Source organism: Lycium barbarum, chromosome 9 (genome assembly GCF_019175385.1).
Source record: "Lycium barbarum isolate Lr01 chromosome 9, ASM1917538v2, whole genome shotgun sequence".
In the NCBI taxonomy this organism is placed as follows: domain Eukaryota; kingdom Viridiplantae; phylum Streptophyta; class Magnoliopsida; order Solanales; family Solanaceae; genus Lycium; species Lycium barbarum.
The window spans coordinates 24,745,900-24,769,817 of NC_083345.1; the positions used below are offsets into that span (position 1 = coordinate 24,745,900).

Here is a 23,918-nt window from a genome sequence, read left to right on the forward strand (position 1 = left end):
TATATATTAAAAAACTAATCAATACTTACATAGAAGTTTACTATATCACCCTTTGAATATAATAAATTCATGTTTTGGGGAATGATTATAGTTAATAATAAGGATAAATTAGAAATTAAGTGATAAATTAATTCTTGATTTTTTAAACTGAACAAGTGAAAATTAACATTTATTACAGTGGACAAGTGACACTCAAGGGGAGTGGTCTAGTGATCAATGAAGTGGATTAAACACCATAAAGTCTCACGTTTAAGTAGTAAAAGGCCAAGAAATCTTTTTTTTTTTAATAGCGGATACTTGATTTATATTTGAAGCCGACCCATAACATTCAAAGTTCAAGAGGAAATTAGTTAAAAAGAGTCTTTAAAATGAGCGAGAGGGTCATTTAATCAATTCACCCGTTAAATAACGCCATTTGACAAAGGTAACGGCTTACAAACAGCCACGCGTACCTTCAGGAACACGTGACCCAATTGGAGAGTCAAACCCACCCGAATCCATGAAACCGAATTGGCGGCCGCCCATCGATGCATCACGCGCTAGTATAAAATGAGCGCATTGAAAAATCCAACGATTTTCATTCATTTCCCAAATTAGGGTTTTATTATATTGTTTTGCTTTTTACGAAATCTCAATCGTCAATTGCGAGACTTTTACTATAATTTCAATTTGGAGCAGTTGAATTTTTCATATTATTATTGGATTAATAATGGTATATTAAAGCATCTGCTTAAGGCTCTCCGTTAATGTGGATCATCTTTATCAATCAAATGAGCTCAAGGAGTTTGTAAAAGGAGTTTCACGGTGTGACTACTTCCTAGTTAATTTGGTAAGTAGACTTTCACCAACAATTAGTTAATTTGAGGTTCCAGAAAATATACTTTAGTCAGAAAATGTAATATGTTATTGATATTAAGAAAGAAATCAATTAATCAACTATAACCTTGATATTTTGGTGATATGCAAAGTTTCGGTTAGCGGGATGCTTTTTCTCCACTGAGGATGAGAAAATTATGCTCATCGAATTACTTGAGTTGATTTCTCATATGGTCATTAAACTATTTGTTATTATCTCGGAAAGTCACTTTCTTTGTTGAAGGAAATTAGAATCGACTTTCTGAGATAATAACTATTAGTTGAGTGACCAGGTGAGAAATCAACTCCGAATTACTTGTAATAAGACTATATGAGTTATGTTTATCCAATCGGTTCGTCAAGTCACGGTCCAGCTTTATTTCCTGCATATATAGTCTTACAACCTATTGATTGCTCTGAATTGTAGTGATCGTGCATAACTGGCAATGCAGCTCAAGGGAATTTAATTTTCTGATGCACTTATGTGCTTAACTATATGACATTCCACTTGTATATTTTAAAGAAATGTACTACTATATGATATACTTTGAATATCAAGAATGAGAATTGTATTGCTGAAAGGGGTTTTTCGTTGTTTTCTTTTGCTCACAGGAAAAAGGAGAGATGGAAGAAGAGGAGGAAGATAAGATTTTACTCAGCAGTTTGGGTGTGACCTCTGCAAATCCCGAAGATATTGAACGTGACGTCTTGGACAAGGTTTGTTCTGCAGAGTTGGAAATGCTGTTTGTCTGAAAACCTTTTGTCGATAGGAATTTTGACTAGTTTTGTGAGATGCTTAGATGTTTATAATGCACTTTAGCTCTTGTAGCTGATTGATTCTTCTCTGTGTTACTGGTTACCAAATTTGTTTATATATTGGCAGGCAACAAGGCACGTTGGGGACAGCAATGAAGCTACAGGGATTGCTGAAGAAGAGATAGTGGAAAGAAAGGAAGAAAATGAAGAAGGACATGATCAGAAATTAGATTTGTTTAATAAATTGAGAGCAGTAGAAGTAGAAATAGATGCGATTAAAGATGGATTTGGACACTTGGAGCGCTTTAGAAGAAATGAGGAGGAAGTCCCTGATACTGATGGTAGCAGCGAGGCAAAGCTTACGGAAAGTGAGCAAAGCATGATTCAGGCACCTCTGGATGATTCAAACCTTCAACATGCTTTAGCTGATGATCGTCTAAGAAGTCTTCTTGAAACAAAGGCTCAACTCAAGGATGAACTTTCAAAATTTGCTAATGATACTTCGCCTGGTGCGTTGATAAGAGATCTTGTTAAGGATCAACCTAAATTCAAAAGAAAGGCGAAAGAAGTTCAGAAGTCAAGTAACAAGAAGAGCAAACGGCGGAAGACAGCATTGCTGGATGATGATGATGATTTTGATGCAGTGTTAGCTGCAGCATCTTCTGGATTTGTGGAAACAGTATGTGGTTTTTACGAACTGTAAATTGAAAAGATTTTTATAAGGTGGAAGCTACATGTGTGCGTGTTTGTTTGTCAATAATAAGAAGTACTTACCCGCAAGGGTGGCTTAGTTGGTTGAGCATGGGGCTTTCATAATGGAGGTCTCAAGTTCGAAACCCCCTGCCTATGACAGCAGGGGATTTGCCTTCTAGGTCGAGCTCGTCGCACCGGGCTTGCCTAGTGCGGGTTATCTCTCCTGTGTGGTTTGCGAGCTATTGCACAGGAGCTGGGTTTACCCTGTGCGCACCCGAAGGGTAGCGGCTGCGGGTTACCATGTCATAAAAAAAAATAAAAAAAATAATAAGAAGTACTTCTTTCAACATAAGCATCTAGTATCATACCTAAGCATATGGAGTTCTCATGCTAATCTCATATTACCTCTGTCGCAGGAAAGAGATGCACTAGTAAGAAAAGGAATGTTAACCCCCTTCCACAGGCTCAAAGGCTTTGAACGTCGGATCCATGATTCAGAGTCTTCCGGTAGACAAAGTGCTGCAGCTGATATAAACAGTAATGATGATGACCTTGCTTCCACCAGTATAGCCAAGGCTGTCCAGTCAATCTCACAGGCAGCTCAAGCTCGTCCAACCACCAAGTTGCTTGATTCTGCATCATTACCAAAACTTGATGCACCAACCCACCCTTTCCAAAGACTAAGAAAACCCCTAAAAATCCCTCAATCATTAGAGATTACAACAGAGAAGAATGGAGAAGGTACTAAAAAGAAGAAAAGGCCGTTACCTAGCAAGAAGTGGAGAAAGTTGGCATTTCGTGAGCTTAGGCAGGACGAAGTGTCAGGTATCTTTATTCACATGCTTCTGTGCTATGTTTAGTGGTAAGGACGCAATGCGTGAAGTTTGGGTTAGGCATGCGTCACGAGCTCAAACCTTGGCAGTGATTAAAGCATGGTATTTAAGTGCGAGCGGGGTGGAGTTTTTTTTTTTTTTTGGGGGGGGGGGGGGGGGGGGGATACTCCCTTATAGGGATGTGCTGTCAGTCTGTTCGGTTCAGTTTTGAGATTTTCGGTTTTCCAGTTGATAAAAGGGAAAACTGAAACCGAACTGAAATTAGTTCGGTTTGGTTTATATTGGTTCAGTTTGGGCCTTACCAGTTGGTAACTTTTTGTTTGGTTGAAGTAAGTCTAAATAGATAATAGTAGCTAGGCAGTGGATGACTAATTTAGGCCTGCTTTGGTTCATGACAGTTTCACTTGAAGGGCATAAGCTGGTCTGCAAATTGATTTAAGGAAGAAGGATTATAATCACATTTGAAATGGACCTCACAACTTACTATGAAAAATCCACTCATAAATAAATAAACAAATACATACAATCAGAGAAACAACATAAAACAAAATAAGATTAAAAAGCAGTTACTTTGAAATCTATAGGCGGAGAGGAGAGAGTACAGATTTCAAAGGCTGAACTGCTTCAGAACATAACTTTGAGCAGAGTCGCATACTTGGATCCCAAACCATAAGTATCTTAGCTGAACAGGAAAAGCAATGTGAACAGTCACCGACAACGGTAATTTGTAAATTTGTAGGCTAAAGTCTGAAGACTGTGAACTGCGTGACGGCAACTTTATATAGTGATGAATGGGGATTAGAAATGCTGTTAATGGAAGAAGAAATTGTGGCTAATCAGGGAAAAGGATGGAAGCTCAGGAAGAGAAAACCGATATCTAAAAAAAAAAATACTGAAGAGGATTGATGGAAGCCTGAAGGCAATTTGAAATTTCGAAGTCTGAGCTGCTAAAAACCAAATTTTTTGGTTCGAATGCCTACCCCTGCTCCCTAAGTTTTGAACTGTGAGCACAATTGGGATGATGATCACAAAATATGTGTGTGTGTTTCGCTCTGATATTGTTAATAAATACAGAACAGATTGCTATTTGTGATATATTCTCTTCCCGTCCTGTATAAGTATTTGATTGTTATCTGATATTCTAGATGCATTGCAAATTCTTCTCGAGAAATTATATTGGTTTTGTGGTTTTGTTTGCTCATGATATATTTTCCTCCAAACATGAATAGCTTTATAATGCCACTCTGATGCAGTTAAGTTTTGCCTATCAAAGCCAACAGCATGTGGTATGTTTATTCTAGTGACAAGATTGGATAATAAGCTAACATCTGAAATGGATTTTAGAGGTTCCATCGCTAGAACTCATATCGGTTTCATGTAGTCTGATGTAGTAGTCTTAGTGCTATGATTGGTAAGCTTGATAGAGACTCTAGATTTTATTGCCAGTTAAGATGTCAAATATTTAGACTGTAAGTTTGAATCTTTCTGTATTCTGCTATATGGTTTCTTAAACTTTTTGGTGTTCAAGCAGAATGATATTGGTTGAAAGGTTTGGGGGTGGGGGTCGTAACATTGGGTCGTAACATTCACATATGAACATCATATAGATAAAGATGTATATAAAAGGTACTAAACTTTGTTTGTCTGCTGAAGATGTCAATACGTCCAGTCATGAGGACAACAAAGGGGATATTGAAGATGTAGAACCTTCTTTTGTGGAACTTGAAGGTGGATTCAAAATCCCGGAAACTATCTTTAACAAGCTTTTTGACTATCAGAAGGTTGGTGTGCAGTGGCTGTGGGAACTTCACTGTCAAAGAGCTGGTGGGATAATTGGAGATGAGATGGGTCTTGGTAAAACCATACAGGTTTTATCTTTTCTTGGATCACTGCATTTTAGCGATATGTATAAGCCAAGCATTGTTATTTGTCCGGTCACACTTTTGAGGCAATGGAAGAGGGAAGCTAAAACATGGTATCCCAGCTTCCACGTGGAGATATTACATGATTCAGCTCATAATCTATCAAGTAAAAAGAAGCAAGTGGATTCTGAAAGTGACTATGAAAGCGAAGATCTGCTCGATAGTGAGACTGAAGGAAACAAATCTTCTAAGACTTCCAAAAAATGGGATCCCGTGATAGCTCGTGTTGTAAGATCCAATTCTGGGCTATTGATCACCACTTATGAGCAACTCCGTCTATTGGGGGAGAAATTAATTGACATTGAATGGGGTTATGCAGTGTTAGATGAAGGGCATCGGATTCGGAACCCAAATGCTGAAGCTACTCTTGTATGCAAACAGCTCCAGACTGTTCACCGTATCATAATGACAGGGGCCCCAATTCAAAACAAGCTGAGTGAACTGTGGTCATTGTTTGATTTTGTCTTCCCGGGAAAGTTGGGAGTTCTACCTGTGTTTGAGGCTGAATTTGCTGTTCCCATATCTGTTGGGGGTTATGCTAATGCAACACCGTTGCAAGTTTCCACAGCTTACAGGTTGGTGTTTTATCCCATAATAGAGCTATGTAGATTTCCGTAGTTACTTTCTACTCCTGATTTTTAGCTTCTATCCAAGTCGGAGGCAAAGGGACTATCTATGTTTTGTATTTATTTTTTCTATTTTTACTCAATTTTTTTATATTTAATTCTGGATGAACTTATTAAAGATGAAGAAAAGGAAATCTGTAGTAGTCCATGACAACCGATTCTCCCTCTTGCCCTGTGAGGACAAAAGTAAAACTAAAAAGAAGCCAAAAATGGGATAATACTGATTAGAAGTTTAGAACTTGGATTGCTTGTATCCTTTAATTTATTGCTAAGCCCGGTCTGATTGGCGCATGTTGGACCCTTGAGGGGATTTGAGGTGGTCCCCACAAGGGGATGTGGCATTGAGTTTGTGGTTCATTCTGTGGCTTTGCGCTGTTGATATGCAGATGTGCTGTGGTGTTACGTGACTTAATCATGCCTTACCTCCTCCGGCGGATGAAAGCTGATGTCAATGCTAATCTCACTAAGAAAACTGAGCATGTCCTGTTCTGTAGCCTCACACCAGAGCAGCGATCTGTTTACCGAGCTTTTCTTGCCAGCTCTGAGGTTGAACAGATCTTTGATGGGAACAGGAACTCTCTCTCTGGAATCGATGTTATGCGGAAAATTTGCAACCACCCCGATCTTCTCGAGAGAGAACACTCCGGTAGAGATCCAGACTATGGAAATCCTGAACGCAGTGGAAAAATGAAAGTCGTTGCAGAAGTGCTCAAGGTATGGAAGGAACAGGGGCACCGTGTTCTCCTTTTTTCTCAAACTCAACAGATGCTGGATATTCTTGAGAAATTTCTGGTTACATGTGAATTCAGTTATAGGCGAATGGATGGTGTCACTCCTGTAAAGCAGAGGATGGTTTTGATAGATGAATTTAACAATACAGATGATATTTTCATCTTCATCCTGACAACAAAAGTTGGTGGTCTGGGGACAAACCTGACTGGAGCTAACAGAGTAATCATTTTTGATCCAGACTGGAACCCATCAACTGATATGCAGGTACTTCGACTCTTATCCTCTTGTTATTGATTTTCCAATTATGGAGAAATTGAGATTCTTGGTCCCTAGACAACAGGCTGATTTGTGTTGTTGGACATCAAATATTGCTTCTTATACTTTAGCCCCTTGACTAATGCTTCAAATTTCGTTTTTAAAAAAAAATGATAATGAATATTAAAAAAAAGGAAAAGAAAAGAAAAAACTTGAGGATGCAGAAACAGGTTTAAGGTAGTGAACCCGTCCAGAAGTTGAGGATGCAACTTATGATTAAATCGGTTAAAAAGGTTTAGATAAGATTAATCACTACAGTACGGTTTGGGGGAAAGGGATTTGCGGAGCTGTGAATGCTTATTTTTTTGGATAAGATATAGGGGAGCTGTGAAAGGTTTTTGCTCTTATTTAAATACAGTAACATTGAAGTGCAAAATTGAACCCAAACAATTAAGTTTCTCTTTTAAATTTCCTTACAGAGGAGAATATTGGTAGCTTGTCACTTGTCAGTGTGATTTAACATTAAATATAAACAAGCAAAATGAATAAAATAAAACAAACAAGTGAAGAACAAACTAGAGGAAAGGTCTTAGATATTTGTCAAATTAGAAGAGAGGAGAGGTGTATTGAGTTCTTTATTGAACTAGGGTGGATATCTAAGTAAATATTTTTAGTAGGGGTGGGGTGGATGTCTAAGTAATACTTTATATTTGTTCAATGTTTTTAATTGGGACCTTTACATAGGACAGGCCAGGGAGCGTGCTTGGCGTATTGGTCAGAAAAAAGATGTTACCGTGTATAGATTGATTACCCGAGGAACCATTGAGGAGAAGGTGTATCATCGACAGATTTACAAGCACTTTCTTACCAACAAAATATTGAAAAACCCGCAGCAAAGAAGATTTTTCAAAGCAAGAGATATGAAAGATCTCTTTACATTAAATGATGATGGAAATGGAGGATCTACAGAAACATCTAGTATATTCAGCCAAGTAGCTGAAGATGTGAACATTGTCGGGGCTCCTGATAATCAAGCTAAACCGTATTTTAAAGCACCGCCAGAAAAGGATAATGGGTCCAAGATTGGCAAGGGAAACAACTCAGATACCAAGGGAAAAGCGGGAGATTATAACAACAATGGGGAATTAGATGAAGAAACAAGTATCCTGCGGGGTCTTTTTGACGCTCATGGGATCCATGTAAGTTCTCTATTTTTGCAAGTCAGTGCGCAGTATGCTTCGTGTTCCCATACCCGTAGTCCATTTGTCACCGTGTGCTTCTGTTTCAATGTAATCTGAAGCTTCGGTTTTGAGTTAAATTTTGCTCTTCTGTTTTTCATATTCTTTTAATCACCTTTATTTATCAGTCATTTCTTTGTTTTACTTGCCTTATTTATCTTTTCTGCTTTGCCAGAGTGCAATGAATCATGATGCTATCATGAATGCTCATGATGAAGAAAAGTTGAAGCTAGAGGAGCAGGCTTCCCAAGTAGCTCAAAGAGCTGCAGAAGCACTCCGGCAATCAAGAATGCTTCGAAGCCGTGAAAGTGTAGCAGTGCCAACCTGGACTGGCAGATCAGGAGCTGCTGGAGGGCCATCATCTGCTAAAAAGAAATTTGGTTCTACTGTTAATCCTCAATTAACCAGCAAATCATCTGAAGAATCATCGAGTGACTATGCTATCAGGACAAATGCTTTAGCTGCAGGGGCATCTGCTGGAAAAGCATTATCTTCAGCGGAGTTGTTGGCTAGGATTAGGGGGAATGAAGAGAAAGCTGTTAGTGATGGACTTGTACATCAGTTTGGTATGTCAACGGCTTCAACCTCCAACAGCAGAGCAGGATCTCTAAGTAGTGGGCACCGGAGTGCATCTTCTAGCCATGTGGTTCAGCCAGAAGTGTTGGTTCGCCAGATCTGTACATTTATACAACAGAGAGGTGGAAAGACCAATTCAGCCAGTATTGTAGATTATTTCAGGGACAGGGTACCATCAAAGGATCTGCCACTGTTCAAGAATCTATTGAAGGAAATTGCGATTCTGGAGAAAAACCCTGGTGGATCTTTCTGGGTTCTAAAGCCTGAATATCAGGATCAGTAATGCCTTCCTAGTTCAAACATATGATCCATGAACTCCGCTTCTGTGCTTTCTCAGAAATGAAATATCATATTGCCACTAGAACATCTCAAGTGATTCAAATTTCATTTTTCAGTTAGAAGTTTGCCATTCCTCGAGGGTCAAGGTGACACATTCGTTAGGCTGAGAGATTTTCGTTTTAGTTCTCAGCATCTTTGGTCAGTATAACACTCTAGGTAGTTGGACCTATGGGCAGTGTACATAGTTGGATAGGTTTCTGCTTCCCATAAGTCATTGATTTTTCTTGTAACAGCAAATAGTTGATACTCCGGAAACAAAGCTGTGCACAAAAAAAAAAAAAAAAAAAAATCCTGTGCACAAAAAAATAATTCTTCTTCTTTTGCTTTGTCTTACTGCTGCCCGTTTCATTTGGTTTCAGTATGCGCATAATACACAAAAGCTGCATTTTGCGGCAAACTTTATCAATGGACTTAAATTTGGTTGCAGTTGAAATAGTTGAACCTTGGAGGAGTAAACAAACTAACAAAGTGAGAAAATTCAGTTGTCACCTCTTAAGTTGTTTGGAAGCATTTCAGTTACTCAAAGCGAAGGAACGATTTCTCCCTTGAGAGCGCAATAGAATTCAACTTCTTATTGTTTTGTTGATACTTTTTGAATCAGTGGTTGGAAGCTAGTAAATTGACAGTTGCAGCAGAAGGAAACATCGTCTATTCATTTTCATTTTAAAGAAAGGGAAGATGAAGCTGGAGGAAATTGGGAAATATATTTAATGGAGAACCCGAAAAAAGGAAGTTAAGTACTAACATTTCTAGATCTCAAATGAGTACAAGAAAGTAAATATGAGGAACGTAAGTTATTATACACACTTTAGGTACTTTACAACTTCTAAAAGTTCCTTGGAAAACGTTTCAAAAACTTCAAACTCCAAATTTTATTTATGTGTATTGATTCACTAACTTAATTTTTCTTATGGCTCGGAAGAAATGTTAATCCTTTTTTATTCCATGTATGGCGTCTTAGCAGCACCGAAGCAACTTATGCTTTGCATCTAGTCGGTATTTTTGACACTGATTGACAGACAAGAACAAATGGAAGACAATTTTTCTTCGAAAGAGTAAGGATATCTTTTAGCTATTTTGCACCAAGATGTCAGCTCTAGTAATTTCTCTCTCTTTTTTTTTTTTTTTTTTTTTTTGAGGCATAGTTCATTTGAGGGATACCAAAAACATTAGGAGCATAAGGAAAGAGCACAACAAATAAAAGCATCTCTACTCATATAAGCTTAATGGATCACACCAAGGACTTGGAAGTGTTAAATTACATGAAATATAGATAAGAATATGTTTTCGAAATCATCTCAGTGCAATAAATCAGTTACTTCCGGAATGCTCGACAGACATTTGTGTAAAATAAGATATTTTCCCTATTGCATGCCGTACAGAAGCTCGATTAGGATGTCGAGCGAGTACATTAACATATTCCACCGCAGTTGTCTTCCAAAATGCGAGGAAAAACTACCATGACATTTCTCTTCCATTTTCTGATTCCCGGTGTATCTTTCTATGGTAATACAACAGCGATCATACATGTAAGCCATATTTAACACACAAAAAATTAAAATGCTGCCCATCCAGCTGCTGTAGTTTTACTTGATCCAGATCCAGTGGTAGAAGGAAGGCTTCTCTGTAGATGCCAATAAGGATATTTGATATTAAAAGACTTGATCACTTCAACATGAAATAGTTGCTCATAATGAAGTCATAGCAAACAGGTAAAAAGAGCATCACATCAGTCATAAAAGAACATAACCACTGAAACTCAAGTTCCAATTAACAAGTGACACGCATATGTTTTGTTCTTTGAATATACCAACCAGACTATGTTTCACATGTTATGATAGCAAGAGATATTTCATCAATATCTGCAGAACAAGTGTTCATTAGAGCAGCCAACAATAGTAAAACCAAGTCGCCAAAAGATTCCAAATGTCTGTTAGATTGTTTTGTTGATCAAAGTCACTGTTGGCTATTATTCTCGACTGAAAGCAGTATGCAAATAGCTACCTTCATAGGAAGCATTAGGAAAGGGATATGACAATACCTCGATTTGAGAGAGATCTGAAAGCGGATCGGTGGAATTCCTAGTACTTTCCTTTGACCCCTTGAGAGCAATACTGGGAGTAGTAGAAGTCTTTCGAGCAATGGCTGGATCATTCGGAGGGGGTGGAAGAGGAGACCTGATCTTGTTACCTCCACTAGGTGGAGGCGCAAGGGCTGGGGTTTTTTTCACAGCTCCTGTTGTTCCTGCTGCCAATCCCACAGCTGAAAGCATGCCTGTCCCACTAGATGGTTTGTTCTTCACATTTATCCGGATTGTTTCACCTTCCTATACACCAAACTACCAGAAGTTATTAACTTTAGATAAATAGCAGAGATTGTTATAGAGGATAATCCAATGATTACAATTAATTTTGAATGCATATTGGGACAGCGCGAGTAACATTAAGTCCGAATGAGAAGATCAAGGAACTGGAGAAATGAAGATCATAACAAGAAAACCAAATCAGGGAAACAAATTATCAGGTAGGAATCCACATAACATCATAGATGGATGCCCGGGCATTGAGAAGGAAGGACACTTTCAGAGGCGAGCGGGGCAACTCGAGTTAGACGAGAGGCAGGGATATAATTTCAAAGAGGATAGGCTGGTTCGCTTAGAGAGAATCTCTTCTATGATCAGGTCCGAATCATGTGTACGTAAGCAGGCTCCGTAAGATCCAGTATAAGTATAAGTGAACTAGATAAAACGGAATCAGATTCCGCTTTATCTAGTTCAAGTTTTCCTTGCATCAGCACTTAAAACTAAAAAGAAACAAACACCCAATCAGATGCATAAAATTGATTAAGAATCAAACATGGCAAGTATTTTTATGCTCCCAAACACTAGCAAAAAGAAAAGGTGTAGTCATGGTAAAGGAATCTCTAAGCTCTAATCTAACAATTAGACATTTGAAGCATACTAGATTTGCAAAATAAGCTCATCTTCTCTTTTGCCTGTTCGAATAAGCATCTGCTCGAATTTAGTCCTGTATTAGCTAAATACCTACCTAACTTGATCATTATATCCAGCTCTCATTTTATAACGGGAACATTCACAAAAAGCATCTAACAAATTTACCCATCCTAATTAGCAACAGGACTCTCCTCTTTTCCATTGCTGCATTTGTTTTGTATCTTGCTATTTTGTTGTCTATTTTGAGCTGAGGGTCTATCGGAAACAACCTCTCTACTGGGGTGGGCATGGTACGATAGATGCCTAAATTACTCGGACTCTTCACTTTCGATGCCGCACCCTTGTCAACCCAGCGTGGGTGTGGGTGCGAGTGTGGGATCCGTACTAGATATGGTCAATCGATTTTGGGTACTTCAACCAAAATCGACGGAGAAATTCAGGACAAATACTGATATTTTTGTAATCAAAACAAAAACTAAGGTGAAATTGAAGAAAACGAAATACCTTGTATATAGAAATTTCTATGTCAGTCTTCCTTATATCTCCTTCTGGAATTCTCCTCTTGATCAATATTTTCTCCTTGAAATACCTTGTAAGTTTTTCACATAATGTCTCATAATTTAGACAAATAACTCTATTTTTAGGTAATTGAATTAATTTTAGCTGAATCCCTACATGGATCCATATCCCCGAATCTTTAAACTTAGCTCATGAAGGACCTAGCTCTAGATCCACACCCGTATTGGACATAAGCACCCAAGTCCGAGCAATTTAGGTAGATACCGATTACCACACTAAAATCGAAATTTTTGATATCGCGATTTCGGCATTATTGTATTTGGTATTCGATACGGTATTCGGTATTTATAAGAGAAATATTGAATACCAAATACCATACAGTATATAGTTACATATACAACTCATATATATTATTAACATACTAACAAATATATAAACTAATATTAATAAAAAAACTAATTGTTTAGACGTTGGAACTTTGACTACTCTATCTTAATCAACAAGTCCTTTTTGTGTAATTGATTAATGAAGGGAATTGCTTATATTTTCTTTTGAATATTTTTATATGCTTAAGGTGTTGGTATGATATAATTGAGACATTTTTTGAATAGCCGAAGTCGTAATTCTCTATTATATGAGTATATGTAAGTTGAAGTCGAACAAACTATGGTTACCGATTTACTGTATCAGCAAATACCGAACCCAACTTAAAATACCGAAACATACCGAATTAATTTGGTACGGTAATGGGTAAAGTATATTTAAAAACCGAAAATAGAAATTACCGACCGAAGTTTCCAATACTATACCATGCCCACCCCTAGTCTCTACCTCACAAAGGTAGGGGGTAAGGTATGCGTACATCCTACCCTCCGCAGACCCCACTTGTTGGATTGCACTGGATGTGTTGTTGTTGATTAGCAAAAGGACAAATATTCTTGGTTCATTATCAAATAACCACTCATTCACAAACTTCCTGTAGGACATTCCATAAGTTAAAAATGTAGTTCTTTTAGGATGATCTATCCTAGGGAGTTTTCACTATCAGATAGTTCAAATGCATATGATTTAGGTTCAATTACTACTCAATTATCCTCTCCAAGCAACTGTATTAACAAACTGAAAAGCAAATTTCTTTTGTAACAAGAATCAACAACATACCCAGTGAAATCCCACAAGTGGGGGTATGTGGAGGGTAGAGTGCACGCAGACCTCATGAGGGTAAAGAGATTGTTTCCGATAGACCTCGGCTCAAGTAAAGCATATCAAAACAAGTATGAAAAGAAAATACAGTAGAGAATAACATTAGCAACAACAAAGTAAGGACGCCTTTTGAATTTTGTAGTCTTAAATTAAAGAAACGTAAAATGTACCAAAATAATATCCTTTAATCTTGTGGTCTTAAACATGTCATGTGAAAAGTTGGAATTAAAGAGTTTCCAAAAAAAAAGAAAAAAAAAAGAGAGACATTATTTTTTAAAAAGACTAAAAAGGAAAGTAAGACAAATAAATTGGAACAGATGGAGCAATACGATAACTGAAGCAAAGAAAACAACAAGTAATAATAAAATTGAAGAAATAGGAAAGTAGGAGAATAAAAATAAAACCTTTAATCGGTGATTAACAGCAGGATGAATATCAATGTGATTATCGTCACCAGCCTCACCATCTCCAACATCCTTCTCAATCTCTCTCTTCACATACTTCTCATGATCAGATAACGCCACATTAAAATCAAACGCCTCATTCCTTTCATTAAACCCTAACCCTACAAACGCATGCTTCCCTCTCCCATCCTCGATCTTCAACACGAAGTACCTGTTATGGAATCGAAGATAACAGGACAGAAAATCGAAGTGAGAAAGAACGAAAACTCTTTGTATCGATTTTTCTTGCATTGAAAATAAAAGAATACATCACTAATTTACATTACAGAGAAGTAAAGAAAATAGAATAAAAAGGAAGTATGTTATTTTCTTTATAGATACTAAACTAAAAGCAAACCACATATTAGTATGTAATTAATGTATATCCTAGACTTTGAAGTAAATCATACTCCTCCGTCCCAATTCACGTGTTTTACTTTCCTTTTTTGTGTGTCTCAAAAAGAGTCAACTCTTTCTATAATTCGTAAGTTTTCAAATTCCAACATTCTACATGGCAAGTTGAAGACCACAAGATTTAAGGGGTCATTTGTTACGCTGGATAAGGTGGCATATTCCGGGATTAAGTTTGGGATAAATTTTATACCTTGTTTGGTTGAAAACTTATAACTTCAACCAAACAAGGTATACAAATTTCCCCAAACTTAGTCTTGGATATCCCATCTTATACCATCAAGCTTGGTATTATTTTATCCCACCTCCCAGGTGGGTTAAATTAGTCAAGGGATAGCTTAGTCCGCGTACCAAACAACCCTTACAAGATCCAAAAGTCGCCCTTTGTTTCTTAAACTTCATCCCCAGTCAAAACTAATACACTTAAATTGAGACGGAGGGAGTAATATAAAATGAAAGTAAATATTCTAATCACATTAATGCAAATCATCATAACATACAAGTAATGTAAATATTTTCACAGTTACCTCGACGAGTCGAGCACCGATTCAACCGAGCTCTCTCTCTGTCCGGGCCCCACAAAACACGCCGCGAATAGCTCTCCGGTATTCGGATCCTCCAATCGGATCTCGCAACGCTCTTTGCAGGATACGACCCGGACCCGACCCGTCCAGATCTTATCGGATTGTAACCATTCACCGCATTTGTAACCCCCGCTAGTTGGACGTGGAGGGATTTTGAAAACGGATACCTCACGCACTACGAGGAGCGTGTGCTCAAACGATTCTTCATCCTCCTCCTCGAACGACATCGTTTTGTGGATATCAAGAGAAAAAAAAAATACGAAATCAGTCTTTCAGGTGTTTTTGAGTTCAGATTTTTGGAGTGGAGTTGGTGGTGTTGCTGGTAGGAGAGAAGAGACGTGTTGGAGTTGAGAATTTTACTTATTTGCCCTCAATGTATTTTCGAGAAAATGACAAAAATGGTCCAGGTTTGTCAAAAGTTAACACAAGATTCAAATGTCTTTCTTATTTTCTTAAATTTTGTGTTAAGTTAAAACCAGACAAATAAATTGAAACGAAGGAAGTGATATCTTTAGTCTCCGTCAAATTTCAACAATTTATGTTCGTTAGATTTAACAGATTGAGAGATAAAAGATTTTATCATTAATAGGGTTGCTTATCATACGGATAATTACGCTTAACGATTTGGGTTATCGCTTATTGGCTTTTAAATGTACTAATCTGTTAGCCAACCGATAAGATATCAGTAGGTTCAGTATCGGGTTAGTAATTATCTAGTGGTTATCGGCCGGTGTATCGGTTAAATCTAAGAGACAATAAAAATTATCAAAAAAGGGCCTAAAATACCCTCGAACTATTATACTTGGTGCAAAAATACCCTCCATCCACCTTTGAGCTCCAAAATGCCCCCGCTGTCTTTGGGTCTAATATACCTTTATTTCTAACAACCCAATCTCATTAAATATGTGGCATCATTTTATTGGTTACCATATATAATTAACTAAACTCATTAGATTTAATCTAACTTGGTCATTAGATTTAATCTAAGTTGACCGGATCAACCCATCTAACCTGTCAACCTGACCCGCCCCAAATTAAATCCCCCATCAACTAAAAGAATAGAACCACTTCATTTTACCCATCTACCCGACAAACCCTTTACCCAATTCATTAAAAAAATCAGTTCGCTAGTTGAACCACTTCGAAAACCCTAGAACCCTTGAACCAATTTTCGGCCAAAATCTAGCTATTTTTTGCCTGAATACGTTCATTGGGTGAAGATTTGGACTATACGAATTGTATTCCTCCTTTTGAAGTAAGATTTTGCTACTTATTGCTTATTTATTTTCAGTTAGGGTTTACAATTTTTTTTATTGTGTGCGCGATTTGATGTATGTTATCGTTTTTGTTGATCTTCCATGTGTTATATGCTTTTGTTGTTGTTACTCTATCACACTATATGAGGTGTCACAAGTTAGGGTCTCTATCACACTATATGAAGTGTCACAAGTTAGGGTCTCTATCACACTATATGAAGTGTCACAAGTTAGGGTTTTTTTTAATTGTTGTTTCAAGTTGGAATATTTTGTTGGTCGGACCACTTTATATGCTTTTTCCTCTTTATTTCTTGCCTTTTTTTTCTTTTTCTTTTTCTGTTTTTGTATTGTGTATATGTGTATCTGTTAGGTATATTTATGAATGTTAGGTGTAGGTTTTTTTTTTCATGCATAGCTCAATTTTTGTTTGTTTTGGGTACTTTATTCAATGCTTTTGTCTACGTATGCTATTATTTTAAGCATGTGGTCCCTCTTCCCTTGTTCTTGTCTTCACATAAATATTGGTAGATTCCCTATTCCTTATTCAATTGTTGTGTATGCAGCTTTTTATTTCCCTTTCTTTAATGTTCTAATGGGCCTGTTTCCCTTTCTTTTATATTTGTCACGTGCCTTTCTTGAAGGATGGTTGATAAGGTTGATTTAGTCTTTAATAATGGGGGCAAGTGGATCTTGAATCCTCAAGTTGTCTACATAAACAACAGAATCATGTGTGGGAGGGATGTGATCCAGACTTGCTGTTATATAGACATATGTAAAGAATACAATGAAAAATTAGGTTTTAGGATGGTAAAACAACTGCTGGTCACAGGGCTTTCTGGGAGATATTACTTGGTTGAGAGTGATGCAGGCATTAGAACACTTCAATCTTTTCTATCTAGTCAGCTTTGTGTGTTGCAATTCTTTGCTGTAGATGAAATTGAAGATAATCTTTCAGCTTCCAACATCATTCATCATAAAGAACTATGCTTTGTATCAGTAGATGTCGGAACTGATTGTAAGTCAGGTGACGAAGAGGATGATGATAATGAACCAGTTCCTAGTGACTATGACAGTGAAGAATTGGAACTTTTTAGAAAGGAAAAGCATAGGGAAGTAAATGAGAAACTAGACAGGTTTTTAGTGTTGGAAAAGGGTATGAGCTTTAAGGATCTTGATGAAGCTAAAAGAGTTGTGAGCTTTTACTAAGTTTCTACTAAGAAAGGACTTATAGTTGATCATAGTGACGGTCATAAAGTTAGATATAAGTGTGATGTTGGTTGTCCTTTTGTGTGTTTGATTTCTGAAGATAACAAGAATCAGGATTTTAAGATTAAGACCATACAATTAGAACATAATTGTCAGCCAACATTTAAGAATAAAAGAGCTACTCAACAAGCTATAACACATTACTTCAAGAACAAAGTGCAGAATAATCCTAAGTACAAGGTGAAAGATATGAGGCAGGATTTGGATGATCAATTTTCACTTAATATTAGTGCTCCAAAGATGAAGAGGGTTAAAAGACTTATTTTAGAGAAATTGGAGGGTAGCTAAATTGGTGATTTCAATAGGTTGGAGGCTTATGCTCAAGGATTGAGGGATAGCAATCCTGGTACTGATGTGGTGATAAACATATCTAAAGAGGCTCTTGAACAAGGTAAAAGAAGATTTCTAAGAATTTATGTGTGCTTTCAAGATTTGAAAAGTGATTGGAGAGGAGGTTTGAGGCATTTATAGGGCTGGATGGCACATTTTTTGAAGGGAAGTGTAGGGAAATTTTATTGGTTGCCCTTGGTCAAGATGCAGAAAAGCACTTTTATACTCTAGTTTGGGCAGTAGTGGATAGAGAAACATCCAGAACTTGGAAATGGTTCATTTAGTTGTTGAGAAATTCTTTAGAGCTGGCAGATGGTGAAGGATTGACACTTATGTCTGATATGCAAAAGGTATTTGTTTTCCTGTATTATTAGTTTCTGATTTTCTATTTTGTATAGTTGATGTACTTTAACTTGTTATTCTAATGATTCTTACAAGGATTGATTGATGTTGTTACTCATGTGCTTCCTAAAGCACACCACAGATGGTTTGTAAGGCACATTGAAGCAGGACTTGGAGGGGTGTAGAGACGAAGAAGTTACCGTGGTGGTCTGCTTGGAGCACATATGAAAAATAAATCCATGATCAGTTGAATTCCATGGGTGTGGTGTCTGAAGAAGCTGTCAAATATCTGTTGTGGTACCCAGCAGATCACTGGTGCAGGGCCTATTTTGACACAGTCTGCAAGAACTTCTCAGTTGAAAGCAATTTTACTAAGTCATTCAACAAATGAATTCAAGAAGCAAGGACAAAACCAATAATCATGATGCTGGAAGATATTAGAATAAAGGTATATCTGTTTTACTTCTTTTTCCTAGAATTCTGTCTTACCAAATCTTGTGCTGAAATGTCTTTAGAGTGAAAATGCTGAGAAAGACAGTTTTGGTAGATTAAATGTTTCCAGTGATCACACATTGTGCTTTCTACTGCAATTTTGGTCTCTAATCTCTCACATTGTGCCTCTTATTGCAATTGGGTTGCTAAGTATATCTATTTTCCTTGATTTAGTACAAGGGGTAGTTTTTAGTTTTTTCTAGAGATTTGGATGTTCTTGGATTTTGATTTGGTACCTTTTTTGTGTGTAAAAATGGAATCTTTATTTGAGTTTGTCAGTATTTATGTACATGGTAGATTCTATGGGTTGCTGAGTATATCTGTTTTTCTATAGAAGGTTTAAGCTTCATGTGCTTGTAGAGAGTCCCAACTATAATGCATTCTTTGTCTTCCTCTAATCTCAGAACAGTACATACTGCAAACAGAATGTAAGGATACAATATGAAGGAAACAAAACACAAGGAAAAATGTAATATTTGATACTGTAAATGTTCAAAGAACCAATAAGCCAGCTCTAAATGATGCTACAGTTAGGAAAAATGTAATATTTGATACTGTAAATGTTCTAAGCACCAATAAGCTAGGTCTAAATGAAACTACAATTGGAAATCCCAGATATCTCTTTCTTGAGTTTTCACCTTATGTTCTAAGGAATAAATTTAGCCACTTTTTGAAGATAAAATCACCATAGGTTCACCAAAAGCTATAGTTAGATAATTAAACACAAACAAGGGAGATAAGCATCAGTGATGGCAACAGAAAATAGGATGAATTAGTTATCAAAATGGGGGAGCTGAAAATTTTGAAACTCAGAGAATGCATATTTGGTAGTTGCAACATACCTTTAGTAAGGAACCCCTGTGCATTTTATACATAAAACTGATTTGGGGATTTTTCTTGAATGTGAAAATTGAATATCACATTGTGCTTCTTATTGCAATTGGGTTGCTGGATATCTGTTTTTGTTTGTTTGTTTGAAATGCATACTTGAAAGCAATTGAAATGCATACTTGAAAGCAACCATAAATTCAAAGCTTCTTATCTACTTGCCCATTCTTACTGGCTAAGTGGTATCACAGACTTAGCAGTTACTCCATTTGTTTCCAACTCAACTAATAGGGCTATTGTATAGCCAGATCAGAACAAATGTTACAAGGTCTATTCAGATCATAGCCATATAATGCAGCTAACAAGTTATTTTCTGGAGCTATTGAGTTTGATACAGTTTAATATATGTCTCATTCATTGTTATTTATTATGAATGTTATGTATAGGTGATGACTATGTTTGAAAGATCTTGAAGATGAGGCAAGAACTTGGATGGGAGATTTCAGCCCATATGCCATGGATTTGTATAATGATTTCAGAATCATTGTACAAGGCTGCCAAGTTCAAGGTAATGGAGACTTAAGGTATGAGGTGGTTGAGGGTGGAGATAAACATGTTGTGGATCTACTTAGGAAGAAGTATACATGTAGGACATGGGACTTGACATGAATTCCATGTCCTCATGCCATTAAAGCTTTACTTCATGGCAAACAAGAACCATTGAGTGAGATATATTAGTGGTATTCAAAACAGGCTTACATGTTAGTATACATGCATAAGATACAACCTGTTAGAGGTGACAAATTCTGAAAAGTTGATCCATCTCACGCTATGGAGCCACCAGAAATACATAAAATGGTTGACAGACCAAAGATTAAGAAAACAAGGGAAAATTATGAGGCAGGGAAGAGGGAGGGGCTATGGAAGAATTCAAGAAAAGATCTAAAATGACATGTGGGCACTGTAGTGCAACATGCCACAACAGAGGCAAAGACAAAGCTACTGCACCTTCAAAGAGGTCTGCCAAAAACAATGATGCATCTTCAACTACAAATAACCAACCAGTTGCACCTTCAAGAGCACTTGTTGATGAAGATGATGATGAGGATAATCAGCCAATTTTTAGGCCTAAGGTGATAACTGAAGCTAAAATTAGGCTTAAACTCAAGAAGATGCATCAGCAACTAACTGGTTCAAGGAAAATTGGCTTCAAGGGTTATGAGAATGGTGTGAGTAGGCCTATTAATATGCCATACTTACCAAGAAAGTTGGGTTGGAGAGGTAAACCATGTGTGACCTCAAATCAGTTGGAATTAGCAAAGGAGAAGAAAATTGGGAACTTGAAGGCAAAGAGGGGCAAGCATTAGGGCATAAGTTACTTGGTTCAAGTAGTTGTTCCTTTTAAGTTTTTCAATGTTATGTAATGACACAATTAAACTTCATATTTTGCTATTTTTTGTTGTGAATCAGTCTTGGAAGTGGTTGTATTGATTCACTTCAAAAGGAAACAAAATTAAGTTTTCAAGACTCTCAAACATGAAAATTTAAAACTTTTAACCAAATACAGAAATTTCAAAACATAATATTTTTTTTCATTAGACAAATTAACTAGACCATGCCATGAAGCTCAAGAAGAGAAATTAAATGAAAGAAGAGGGTATATATTTGAGAAGGGGGATAAATAAATACCAGGTACTTATTGTAGAGTTTTCTTGACTTTCCTTTTGCAACCTTCGCAGTGAATGGAAACTTTCAAGACCAATGTCGGTAGAAAACTACGAAGAAATTTGAATAGTTTTCTAAGAACCTAGTAAGAAGATAAAGAAAGGTTGGAGGGTTCTAAATCGATTAAATGGGGATTTAATTTGGGGCGGGGCGGGTTGACAGGTTAGATGGTTTGATCCGGTCAACTTAGATTAAATTTAATGAGTTTAGTTAATTATATGAGGGTAATCAATCAAATGATGCCAAGTATTTAATAAGATGGGGCTGTTAGAAATAAGAGTATATTACACCCAAAAGGTCGACAACGGGGGTATTTGGGGGCTCAAAGGTGGATGAAGGGTATTTTTGCACCAATTTTAATAGTTCGAGGGTATTTTAGGCCCTTTTTCGTAAAAAATTAAAATTATAATATGTAGTCTAGTTTTCACCGACGAATTTAGATTAACGACGCTGGAAAATTTACATCTTTATGAACTTGAAACCCATTAAATATATGGGTATTGTTTGTAATTCCTGTTTCTTCAATTTTCACCTTCTGAGAGAGATTTCCCACATTAGTGTTTCCTAAAACTTCTCCTTTTCTCAAATGCTCTTAATTCTTAGCACTAGAACAAGCATCAGAAGCACTATATCCAGAGGCAGACTCAGGATTTGAGCGCGACGGGGACACTTTTGCTTTTAAATATGCTAACTATAAGTGTCAAAGTTCGACGTGCAACTCTTTAAACTTAATGATTATAATAACTTATCAGCAAAACTTTAATATTATTGATTTTTTTATGACATGGGAACCCGCAACCACTAATTATTATTGATTATCATCAATTTGGTTTTAATATAATAAATATACGTCATTCATTGTGCTTAAACTTGACTCGGCTTTATATTCTACACAACAAAAATAAGTTTTTTAAAAAAAAAAAAAAAAAGAAAAGAAAAAGTAGGTGGCTTAAACTTGACTCGACTTTATATTCTTAACAACAAAAATAAGTTTAAAAAAAAAAAGAAAAAAGAAGAAGAAAAAACAGGTAAATTTCTTTGCAAAATAGGCGCTAAGAGGAGACACTTGTTTTAAGCTCATTTTAAACTTCAAAATTCTTATTTTTTTCTCAAAGAAAACAAAGTCAATTTAAGAAAAAAAAAAAATATAGAAAGAAAAACATAAAAAAGATGCTATAGCGTGGTATCAAACCCAGGTTATCTGAATGCTAAATCTCATGGCCATGAAACCAGCACGCCCAGTTGGACCTTCTGTCTTTTAAGGGCCACGAAATATATTTAAGAGGGTCTCTATATATATATATAGTTTTTCCCGAGGCTTGAGGGCACGTGCCACCCCAACCCACAACGTAGGTCCGCCGCCCCTGAGTATATCACAAGAAGAAGGAAACGCAGAGGTGCTTGAAGGAGAGAAGGGCCAAGAAAGAAGAGAGGTATTATTATAATTACAATAACTAAAACTGTTGAATACTGATCCTAAAAATGGATTCTTTAGTGAGAGATTCAACATTAAAACGCTTAAAATAATGATTAAAGCCACTAGGCACAATTGCACAAACTAAAGTAAAAAACTACCTTCCTTATAACTAAGAAACTGATTACCTAGTTAGAAACTGATTTCACACACTAGATACTTTATATATCTAAGGGGTCGTTTGATGCATGGTATAAGCGGAGATGCTCCAGCACTAATTTTTTGTATCATATTTGGTAGAAGGCATAAATTTATTCTGGGATAAATTTATACCTTCTATCAAATAGAGTATAAAATGAAACACAATCTTAAGGATGAGATATCTCACCTTATCCCACTAACCTTGGGATTATTTTATCCCATCATAGTTTAGTCCGCATACCAAGCCACCCCTAAGGGTTTACAATAGACACTTTATGTACTTAGGGGTCGTTGGTACACGGTATAAGGTGGATATTCCAACACTAGCTTTGAGATTAATTTTGTACCATGTTTGGTAGAAGGTATAAAACTATCACAGGATAAATTATACCTTCTTTCAAACAAAGTATAAAATGAAGCCCATAATTAAAGATGGGATATCCCACCTTATCCCACTAACCTTGGAATTATTTTATCCCACTTTTTATATAGGATAAATTAGTCATAGGTTTATAATTCTGGGATTATAAAACTGGCATAATTTTGTCCGCGTACCAAACGACCACCTAGGGATAAAAATATAATATGGTAATTCTTAACAGTTTAACGGTTTACTCGATAAGAAAATTGAGTAATCCGTCCCCACACCAATAAACCATTACGTCCCCGCACCGAAAAACTATTAATTCTAAAAATTTAATCCGTTCACCAACCATTAATCCAATAACCCAATAAGCTAATTTTGCAGTTGAGTTATTGATACGGTTCGATTTTGAACAACCCTAATCATTAACACCAAAAAAGTTTCATCAAATCCTAAAACATGCAACACAAAAAACTACACTAGACACTAAAAAGATTGTAAAAGCTATAAAAATTGTACCTCTAAATGTGAGTTTCCGCTAATTCTTTTTTTTTTCCTCATAGTTCTCGTCAAATTTAATAAATAAATTTTCGTAAGTATCTAACGGAGAATAAAAATATTAATTTTTGACAAATTTAGAGGACCAAAATTGCTCAGTGCGTAGAAAAGGGACTATTTTGAACCTACCATCAAACATAAGCAACCATTTTTGTCATTTTCTCTGTTAGGCTTGGTAAATTTACTTTTTTACCCTCACTGTAT

The 23,918-nt window shown here is 36.5% G+C and overlaps 2 protein-coding genes across 2 annotated transcripts; one reads left to right on the top strand and one right to left on the bottom strand.

Annotated features, from left to right (window-relative positions):
- The first annotated feature begins 501 nt into the window (after positions 1-501).
- Positions 502-10,268, top strand: LOC132610517 (protein CHROMATIN REMODELING 8). Its single transcript, XM_060324839.1, has 8 exons — positions 502-829; positions 1,468-1,572; positions 1,739-2,290; positions 2,721-3,129; positions 4,791-5,634; positions 6,072-6,681; positions 7,422-7,871; positions 8,086-10,268. Exons 2-8 carry the CDS (start codon positions 1,480-1,482, stop codon positions 8,767-8,769), a joined length of 3,642 nt encoding a protein of 1,213 aa, XP_060180822.1. The 5' UTR covers positions 502-829; positions 1,468-1,479; the 3' UTR covers positions 8,770-10,268.
- LOC132610518 (uncharacterized protein At1g03900) lies at positions 10,022-15,268 on the bottom strand. Its single transcript, XM_060324840.1, has 4 exons — positions 14,882-15,268; positions 13,905-14,115; positions 10,867-11,151; positions 10,022-10,449 (listed from the first exon to the last, which is right to left on the bottom strand). The coding sequence occupies exons 1-4, from the start codon at positions 15,163-15,165 to the stop codon at positions 10,381-10,383; spliced, it is 849 nt and encodes a 282-aa protein (XP_060180823.1). The 5' UTR covers positions 15,166-15,268; the 3' UTR covers positions 10,022-10,380.
- Between the last annotated feature and the right edge of the window lie 8,650 nt (positions 15,269-23,918).